Source organism: Mus caroli, unplaced genomic scaffold (genome assembly GCF_978045245.1).
Source record: "Mus caroli unplaced genomic scaffold, Mus_caroli_1 scaffold_20, whole genome shotgun sequence".
In the NCBI taxonomy this organism is placed as follows: Eukaryota; Metazoa; Chordata; class Mammalia; order Rodentia; family Muridae; genus Mus; species Mus caroli.
The window spans coordinates 44,251,068-44,261,439 of record NW_028227275.1 but is presented as its reverse complement, the minus strand read 5'-3'; the positions used below and the strand labels follow the sequence as shown (position 1 = coordinate 44,261,439).

At 49.0% G+C, this 10,372-nt stretch overlaps 1 protein-coding gene across 1 annotated transcript; it reads right to left on the bottom strand.

Moving 5' to 3' along the window:
* Positions 1-7,794: 7,794 nt before the first annotated feature.
* Positions 7,795-9,081, bottom strand: Foxb2 (forkhead box B2). The gene has a single exon (XM_021152525.2). It carries the CDS (start codon positions 9,079-9,081, stop codon positions 7,795-7,797), a length of 1,287 nt encoding a protein of 428 aa, XP_021008184.1.
* Positions 9,082-10,372: the final 1,291 nt, after the last annotated feature.

The window sequence follows — 10,372 nt, the reverse complement described above, 5'->3', positions numbered from 1 at the left end:
TCTATCTATCTATCATATCTATCTATCTATTTATCTATCTATTTATCTATCTATCATCTATTATATCACTGGGAAGCACTGAGCCAAGCTGACAGTCATTGATGAGGTTGGTGTTTTTGTTGTTGTTGTCTTTTTTTTGTTTTGTTGTTGTTGTTTTTTGTTTTTGTTTTTGTTTTTTGTTTTTGTTTTTTGAGACAGGGTTTCTCTGTATAGCCCTGGCTGTCCTGGAACTCACTTTGTAGACCAGGCTGGCCTTGAACTCAGAAATCCGCCTGCCTCTGCCTCCGGAGTGCTGGGATTAAAGGCATGCGCCACCACGCCCGGCTTTGATAGGTTTTTAAAAGATAAAAGCACTAGAAATTATAACACCTTTCTCATGATGTCCAAAATTATTTGGACGTCTTCTATGGACTAAGGTGGCTGTAGATATCAGCTTTGGACAAACGAATCTTTCAGCACAGAACTGCTCAGTGTGTGATCCTGGTATCCAGCAACATCAGCAACACTGAGGGTTTGTAGTAACCACAGATCAAAGGTACCACCTTCCCTCCCCCCCCCCCACCGCCCGGCTCAATCAGTCTCACTGGTGATGAGGTCCTGAAGACTCTTCTGTCTCTTCTGGCAACCCACATGCATGCAGTCAACATTTAAGAAGCAGCACTCGTAGACTGATTAAACCTTCCTTCTCTTCTTCGGAAGGTGGTGTCACCTGGCCTCAGCCAGCTGCCCTAGAGTAAAGGTATAGAGTTATTGGCATGCGGATGCCCCTCATTTTGTATATTTTAAACTCCAGGCCTCGTTTTGTACTCAAACTGGCGGAGCTGCATGTGTTAGATTAGATTTCTATCCTCACTGTTTCAGGTTAAAATTTTAGTCTTATAATTTCAATGCCTTTACATCTTATTTGAAACCTCAAACCTCAAGGCTCCATGGCCATTTGTCGCAGGCTGTCAAACCTCTAACCTGGAGGTTGAAATGTGTTCAATGCTGAAATTGTGTAATGGTTCTTAGTGGCTGTGCTTTTGTGATATTTTTAAACGAAGAATTTTTGCATCAACAGGAAAGAAACAGTTCAGATTTACCTGAATTAACAAAAATAAAAGACTGGACCTGGTGGTCTATGCTTCGAATCTCAGCACTCCAGAGGCTGAGGCAGGGGGATTATGGATTGCAGGACTAGACTAGAAAATTCAAGGTCAGCCTGGGCCACCCATGGTTAAGAAAGGGAGGGGAAGCATCTGGCGAAATGTTTCACTTTAAAAACATTATTACCATACAACCAGGGTTTACCAACAAGAAAAAAAAATACATTACTGTTTTTGGAAAACTATGCGTCATTTTTTCATTTATGGGGAAATAGCTAAGCATCTGCCATGCATTTACTTCATGCCCTGATCTGCTTCATCCAGGAAGGGTGTCACAGAACTCAAAACACAGGAAAAGAGAGGACTCAAAGAATGTGAGGTTTTATTTTCTGATGATCTTTTTCTTTCTGATGGTTTCTGAAATATTTTCCAGTTACCTTGGGTTTTTTTTTTTTGTTTTGTTTTTGTTTTTTTTCCAGAGCTGAGGACCAAACCCAGGGCCTTGTGCTTGCTAGGCAAGTGCTCTACCACTGGGCTAAATCCCCAAGCCCTTGAAATATTTTCCTATTCAGACTTTATGTGGTAGCAATTCTGAAAAATTCTCCAAGTGTCAAATTTTTTAAGTGATAGCCTACTGTTCTTTGTCCCTGCATGGCCTCCTGTCCTGGGATCAAGCCATCAGCACAGTGGAGCAGTGAGGGAGCACAAGACATGGGTGGCTGCTGCTGCTGTCTTTCCTGATGTTTCCTTACATTTTAAAATGTCACTGACCCAGATGTGGCAGTACACTGTTGTAATGTCAATACAACAGTATTGTAATGTCAATACAACAATACAAGAGGTGAAGCAAGAGGACCAGGAGTTCAAGGAAAGGGTGGGCGGCACAATGCGACCCTTTCTTAAAACAGCATACTTGATATTTTATTGAAATAACTGTTGTACGGACTAGATTTATTTATTTTTACTGTCCTTCTCCTTATTATAAGCCTAACATATCACGAGACTAGACAATCTAACCAATCTATGACAAATGAAAATAAGATGACATCATTTCACCAGCTCTAACTGACCAACTGTTCATATGTGGTATAATCAATCCCCTCGCATGTAATTTTTTGATGTGTATTATAAGATGGAGATGATACTGAAGAGGGCTTTCTCTCTACAGGACTTCATAAACATTTGTTACTAGGAAAAAAATTTCATAAAACATTCTTTATGATCTGTTGCATGATGCCCACAGTACATAAACATCATTGTTTATTAAGTATTTCCCTACAGGGACTTAGTTCTACCCTACAAAATAAATTGCAATTAAGTTTAACGCCACTAACAATATTGGATAAACACTGGGGCCTTGTCCTTTTAGGCAGGAAGTAAAGCTGATATCGATACCAGCACAATCCTGCCAAACTAAGCCACTTCTAAAGGGATGTAGAATAATGTCTTTATGGCACAATTATGTCAGGTCAGTGGTATCATAGAAAATGTCACAGAAAGACACAAACCGCATTGGGCTGTGGTTTCTCAACAGGCAAGCCAAAACAAGGGCATGTTAAAAAATTATAATTCTTAAATTGTGTTTCTGCTTTGCTAGTAGTAATCACAAACTCTGCCCCTCCCTCTCTCTCTTCCTCCCTTCTTCTCTTCCTCCATCCCTCCCTCCACCCCTCCCTTTCTTCCTGCCCTTTTTCATCTCCATGTTCCATTACTTATAAACCCTCTCTGGGTTGACTCCAGTTCAACTGGGCCCACCTCTCCACTCTCTCGTTCCCTTCCTTCCAAGCATCCATCTGCTGTAACAGTAAAAACATGCTGCCCGTGAAGGTGCTGACAAGACTGAGGGCTCAGATGGGAAAACACATTATAATGCATGGTAAAAATGACGCCTCAGTAATGGAGTCTGTGACTTATGAATACAGTCTGGGTGTCCCTCATGCCCAAGAGTCTGTTACTTGTGGCAAAAAAGAACTACTTGGATCAGATAAAACACAAGTAAAACATCTTCTTTGCAATATTACTTAGATATTTTCATGAGTTATTAAGTTGCATTTTCTAGATTTTTTTGATAATTTTATAAAATGCCTTTCGATACGGCATTCTCTGCAAGGCATTCTTTACCAAAATGTCTCTGTAAAACAACTGCAGGTCTCGCAGGCTTTATTTTCTGCATAATGGTCATGTGACTTGTGTAGATCATGGGAACCTATTATGGATTAGAACACAGAATTTGAATTTCATGGACCGTGCTAAAATTCAGTAAAATTGCATTTGGATGCAAGGAGGAAAAAGCAACATGTGGCTTGAATTTTCTTCAAGACATACAGAGAGGGGGGTGGGGAAGGGATGGTTAAAGGGGGAAAGTACTTAGGACAGAGTCTATCTGGATTTCTGCCAAACTAGTACCGTTTAAACAATGGTTTAAGATGGAATTCAAAACCCAAGCAGAACCCTCCAATCTCCCCCAAAGGGCGTGAGGTGGCCCTTGAACTTGGACTTAGAAAGATACTATTAATGGAAATACTTTGAATGAGCAACATGGTTACATTGATTCAATTCAGAAGAGACTGTTTTGCCCTCTAGAATTCAAGGACTTACCATGTGTGTTTGAATCCCCACTCTGCCCTTAAACCCTGGCTATCCACCGTTTTTGTCATTGTATTTTTAGTTTCCCATTTCAACACTAACTCCGCTCTGCCTCCTTGCACCCTCTGCAGAACTACTGACAGACTCAGCAACCTTGTCACAAACACTACCACCCAAGACAGGAATGAGCATGCTCCCCAATTATGCTTTCTCCCACGGAGGAACGAAGATTCTTTTGTGTGGAAGCTCCCTATTATCTTGTGTACTTTTAGGATTGGCAGGTGAATGGAATTTAAGGGGAGTCTGTGGCTTTGATGGTCCATGACCCTTTTCCTAGGGAGAACTATTTTCATGTTCTCCTCTGGCTCCTGTACTGATGCCAAGCTGGCAAACGTCACCTTTGAGCCCCAGGAGGATATGTGTTGATTAGCCTTCCAACCCCCTAGTACAAAGATGCTTGGAATTCTGCAGTGCCACTTTCAGTTAACTGCCTTGGATTCCTGTGCATGCAACTAGTTGTCCTCCCTGGCTGGACCAATGCCAGATTACTTGAGATAATTGACCACAAGCCAGCCTGGCTGACAGACTTCCTAAGTGCCAGATGCCAACTGTGCCAACGGGCCCTTGCAGGAGGGCCTGCTTTCCTTTAGACCATAGCTAAATGGGGCTTCGTCTTCCCTCAGCAGTTACTCTGTATTTTTAGGGGAATAAAGTAAAATCAATTGGTCCAAGTTCTTTTCTTTCTATCTATAAGAACAGCTACACCAACCTCCTCTCCTCTGCTGCTCTTTTTCACTTCCCCAGGGGTTCTGGTGGTTCAGTTAAGTTGGGGCATGGGCTGAAAAATCATAGCTGATGTTTACCAGCTTGGCACTGAGTGTTCTGTTCCCAGTGCCTGTGTCCCTACACCTGTGACTCAAGAAGGTTAGGCATTAGTGTTTCTTCTTTCACCCCACCTAGGTCTCAAGTTGATTTTCTGCTTTCTAATATATAAAGGGCAGCTCAAATAACACCACACACCCAACTGAGAGCGCCTTCAGTAATGTAGTTAACTATTATCTGTATACTAGCTTCAGTGACTCAATGTTTTGTTAGTGGCCAGACCCCTAACAACACATTTAAAATCATTTTGGGAGGCTTTAAGCAGGCCTATTTTGGCACATGACTCTAATAATCTGATCCTGGTGACAAGTAAGGGGCTGAAGGCTGGACACTGTTCTAGTTAGTGTCCCAGAGATGTGTCACCAGTGTTCTGCCAGGTTCCGGGCTTGGCAATACCAGCAACATCTGCTCATTGGGGCTAATATCCTTACAGTGTAGTCAAATCCCATCTGAGTTGGAAGGTCTGGGATTAGGGGCAGTCTCTAACTGGGGACACCCCTCTCCTTTAGCATCACGTCATGCACAACTTCTTTGGGTCCTTTCTGAAACAAGAACTTGACACAATCATTGTGTAATTCACTTTGTCTTCCCACCTCTCTTTTTTTTTTGAAAATTAATTTTTTTTTTTTGAAAATGAAAATTCTCCACTGAAGTAGAGTTTCCCAGCAGGGTGGGGTATAGGAAGAGTCCTACAAATGATGAGGGTCTAATACTTTGTCTGCTTCCTTTTGGGGGCAGAGACACATAAGGTCCCAGAAGTGGGACTCTAGACACTATTACAAAATACCAGGGACCATGCTGGTTGATCCCGAAGGAAGAGACTATCTTTTCTTACAGAAACTGCTGGGATGGACGCAGCGACTTGGGTCAAACGTCTACAGGCCCCTAAACTAGGCACCCAGCAGGTCTTCGGGCACTAACTAATTGGAAAGTGGGCATAAAAGCTAGACTCCACAATCTCCCCTAATCTCTGATCCCATGTCTGTGTGCCCCTGGACCCCTTTTCTCTTTCTAGTTCCTAACACCAGTGGTGTGAAAAACCAACAAGAAAGCTAAGATGTGTCAAAATGTAGTGACACACTGTGATGAAATTTGTCTTAAAAGAGGTGGATGGGATGGGCACAAACATCTCTGTTTTTAGAGGGTTTAACTCAATCACAGCGATGCTGCTGAATAGGTCTTTATGTACTTCTAATGGAAGATCCGAGGAATTCTTAGGCTTGAAGGGTAGAGGAAAACTGGCTTTCAGTGGAACTTTGCGGGACCTTAGAGGGAGGCGGGAAGAAGTCCCCTTGTGTCTTTCTGAGCCCTCAACTCTATTTCCCAGAATCCCGCTTGTAAAGGTCTTCTCACCTGCTCTCCCCGCTTCTGGCTTCTGCCCTCCACGTGGGGGATCCTGGTCGAGGGTGCCAGGCTGCCAGCGGTTGGCTTGGGGGTCCAAGAACTTCCTGTCTCTTCTCCACTCCCAGGCAGTAAGTAATCAGTCACTGGATCACCAGCAGACCCCACTCACAGACCTTCTTTCCCTGTGCTGGGTAAGCAACAGGTCTTCCAGAAAGCAGAGGCACTTCCACCCACTCACTTAGGTTTCACTGCGAAGGCAGTGGCTGTGCGGGCGGCTTCCAACCATGCTGCTAACCCTAACCCGGTCCCACACCTGCGCCATGGGCAGGGAGCCTGGCCCTGACCTGCCCTTGGCAACCTCCGAAAGGGTTGCGGATTGGTGCTGATAGGAAAATGTTACTGTTGCGGGGTTTTTATCAGTTTAGACTCTAATATTGATGGAATGAAGTTCAGTTAGGAAAGGAGAGATTAGCGAGCTGGTGAATGAAGGAATCCAGCGAAGAAGACTGTCCTCAGAGATGGCTCATCGTTATCTCACGCTTCTTAAAACTCCGAAGTTAAGAAATTAAGGACCAAGGGAGGATTTTTCAACCGTGGCCCCATCTCCTAAGAAGAGAATACCCTCACACGGCACTGGTATATCCAGAGAGACGTTTTAATGAACACCTGGCACAACACTGGCAAACAGGAACGAAGCCACAACGCGAACGCAGAGCGGACACAGGCCAGGCGGGGCTTGGAGCCAGGGCCACTCCGCATCCCTTCCTAAGTTTGTTGTTAGTAAAGTGATGTTCCTGGGTCTCAAAACCCGGGAAGGGAAGGGCAACAGTGAAATTTATTCACACACTGCAATTGAAGAATTCGCCTGAAAAGACACGCAGCGAGCAAAGGTGACCCCTCCTCATTTGTGCAAGAGGAGGTGGGAAAGTGGACAGCCACCAAACATACACCAAACACCACACCCGGCGCGAGCCCCTCTCCTCGAGGAGACAAGGCTTCCTCTCACTAATCGCGCTAATGCGCTAATCGGGTAGAGGAGTAAAATTCCGTGATACAAGTGACTTTTTTAAAAAAAAAAGTCTAAATGGAACTGATCGTGGGAATGAACTGTGTTCTCAGGCTTCGTAACGGTTTCTCATCCGATTGATACACAGAGGAGTCGCAGGTGGAAAGTCGCCTTTATTGTCTCTCGCTGGGGGCTCCCCAAACTTTACTTTTGGAATCTGGAGCTTTGCTCTTTAAGCCGCCGCCTTTCTCTTTTGTGCGAACTAATTACTTTAGCTGTCCCTACTATCCTCCTCGACCCCGGGTCACAGCCACGAAATGTAACCGTTTCTCAAAGAACCCACTAACCCCCTCTGTACCCCCCGCCCCCGCCGTAACCGCGAGTTTATTCCCGGTGTCGTTTTCTTGTCCATTTTCCTGACCACGGAAATAATGAGACAAAACATGCTCTTTCCCTTACTATCGAAGGCAAGTTTTCCTTGAAAGGCAGGCGGCTGCGGACTCCAGGGGACTGAAGCCTGGGCTCTGAAATCCATTTCTGTCACTCTGTTGGGCTTCTCCCGGATTAGGTCGTCCAGGTCCTGCTCCAGAAAAGGGGTGAACCCTACTTCCTCTTTGCCTGAAATTAGTTTTCCCTGATCACGTTTGCTCCTTTCTCCCATAACTTACCGACTTTTATTACAATAGAAACTCTTACCTGAAAATGGGCTTTCATTAATTAATCTGATTTACAGGATAGTATAAACACAGACACCAGGAAGTTACATTTATTCAGACCAGTGTAGCATTTAGCTCAATGCCAAGTTTGCTGACCTTCCTGGAGCACCCTCTCGGTCTGGGACCATTGTCTCAAGTCTCTCGACAGGCGCCTTCTCACCGGTCGCGGGGTCCCCTAAGAATGCACCAACACCGAGTGTAGCGAGCCCCCCTTGCTGTCAGCCCTGCCGGCTGCAGTGGGCTCCAGGAGAGGGGCTGTGGGTGAGGCGGCGGCCGCGCACACGGTGGAGGGAGCAGGCAGCTGCTGCGACGCCGTGGGGACAGACAACGCCGGCGGCAGCGTGGTCACGGGTGGTAGCGCAGGCGTGGGCTTGATGGGCACCGGTACAGCTGGCAGGCTCTGGTTTGCCGAGTGGCACAGAGCCTTGACTGGTACCCCGAATGCCCCATACTCCGGGCCTACCGGGACCCCAGCTGCGGCGGCAGCAGCGGCGGCCGCGGCTACCGAATCCATCACGCCAACATGAGGCCACACGGAGCCGACAACATTGCCGAGCTGGCCCGGCACGGGATAGCCCAAGTGGTGCATGACCGACGCCAAAGGCAACCCTCCAGCCTGCAGCACGCCCTTGTAATCCCGCCCGATGATGTTCTCTATGGCAAACGGATGTTTGAAGCCTGTGGTGGACGCGGCCGCGGCAGCGGCGGCGGCGGCGGCCGAGCCCAGCCCGTAGGGTGGGAACTGAGACAGACGCCCCACGCTGCCCACCGCTGCGGCCGCCGCCGCCGCTGCGGCCGCCGCCACGGCCGCCGCCTCCTGCATCTTGCCGGGATGGGACGTCTGCGGAGGCTGCGACTGCGGCTGTGACTGCTGCGCGGGCTGCGACGGGAGGTGTGGAGGCTGCGGAGCTGGAGCCGGCTGCTGGTGGAAATAGGGCACCATGTGCGGCGGTGGCGGCGGCGGCGGCTGCGGCGGGTGGTGATGGTGGTGATGGTGTGCAGCGTGGTGGTGATGGTGGTGGTGGTGATGTGCGTGGTGGGGATGGTGGGGATGTAGGTGACCTCCGGGCCCCGTGCCGGGCGCGCCCTTGCTGCTTCCTGAGTGTAGGTGAGCGTGGTCTGCGCGTAGCACCTTGAAGCGCTTGCGGCGCCGCAGGAAGCTGCCGTTCTCGAACATGTCACCGCAGTCAGGGTGTAGCGCCCAGAAACTGCCCTTACCAGGTTGGTCCGGCCTCCGAGGGATCTTGATGAAACAGTCGTTGAAGGAGAGGTTGTGGCGCAGGCTGTTCTGCCAGCGCTGCGTGTGTTCGCGGTAGTAGGGGAAGCGCTCCATGATGAACTTGTAGATGTCGCTCAGAGGCAGCATCTTCTCAGCCGAATGCTGGATGGCCATGGCGGTCAGTGAGATGTAAGAGTAGGGCGGCTTTTGGTCGCTGTAGGAACTCTTCCCTGGCCGTGGCATCTTCCCAGGCTCTTCCACCTCCGTCCGGCCCACAGTGGGCCTTAACGCCTCTCGGAAAGCCGGATACCAGGCTTAAGTGTCCCCACTAACTCTCTCTCCACCTGCGCAGCCTGATCCCCAGCTTTCTTGGTCCCCAGACCCCTTTTGCCTTGGTCCTCCTCCTTCGGGGAGCTGCCCCGGGTCCCCGCAATTGGCCTTTTGAGCCAATACAGTTTTATGGCGCTCACAACTTCTGGTCTTGACCGTCGTGGGCAGGCCCTCACAGTAGCCAGAGAGGCTCGCCAGCTTTACCTTGCTTTTCTCCGAGTCTCCCTCCTCTCGTATGAGCTCTGGAGCGAAAGGCTGTGTGTGGAATGAGTTTCTTTTTGGTCTCTTTTCCCTTTATAGGTATAAAGGCAGCTCAGGTCAAACCGACTGGGTAATGGAGACTGGCTTTTTAAGCTCGAGTCCACACTAGCTGTCCCGAGGCCACTGGTGACCAGTCTTTCGACCCTGGAAGCTGACCTGGTACTGGGTCTGTCCGCGCTGGAGTTCAAATCTTACAGAAAGGGGTAGACAGGGTAAGAAGAGAGAGAGAGAGGGCGCGCGCCCTCTCCTATCCGCTACTGTACGTACGTACCCTCTTTTTTTCAGGAGATCTGCAGCCAAGCTGAAGATGGAAGAGGCATCGAGCCCTAGGTGGTGGTGGTTCCAAGAAAAAAGTTTGGTGCTGTCTACAGCAGCGGCGCCCACCTTCAGGCTCTATGGAGGGGACAGTGTCAGAACTCCCGGAGCTAGCCGCAGGCTGCAGGGGGCGTCTGCGTAGTCAGGCTAGGACCCGGCTCGCCCGGTCCGAACAGCCGAACAGCCGTCTGAGCTGCAGCTGCAGCCTCTCTGCCCCGCGGGTTTTGAGAAGACGCGCTGCTGTGGCAGCGACGCGCTCTCCTGGCTGCGTTTTGTAATGGTCCCCGAGACGCCGAGACCCCTGCAGCTTGCGCTTCGAGACTATCACATGACCGAGGCTGAGGGACTCCGCCGCCGCCTCCACAGCCTCGTCTTTTGCTGAAGAAGGGGCAAGAAGGCACAATTTCTCGTCTCCGCCCCTTCTCCATTTCCACTGGTCACCCGGACCCTTTGCTTTCACTACCCGCTTGCCAGCCCAGGCTTCAGCCGTCTGGCCACTGAGAAGGGGTCACTGTCTAGTTGCGGGGGGGGGGGGGTCTGCTGTTCCACAGCAAGGGGGCACGGCACTGCTTTCTCACCCGCCAGGTCTTGCATAGCTCTCTCCTTTTATCATTCAGTCTTTTCACCC

Bases quoted from the DNA above. Each gene is read 5' to 3' on its own strand.
- Foxb2 (XM_021152525.2), bottom strand. From the start codon at position 9,081: ATGCCACGGCCAGGGAAGAGTTCCTACAGCGACCAAAAGCCGCCCTAC.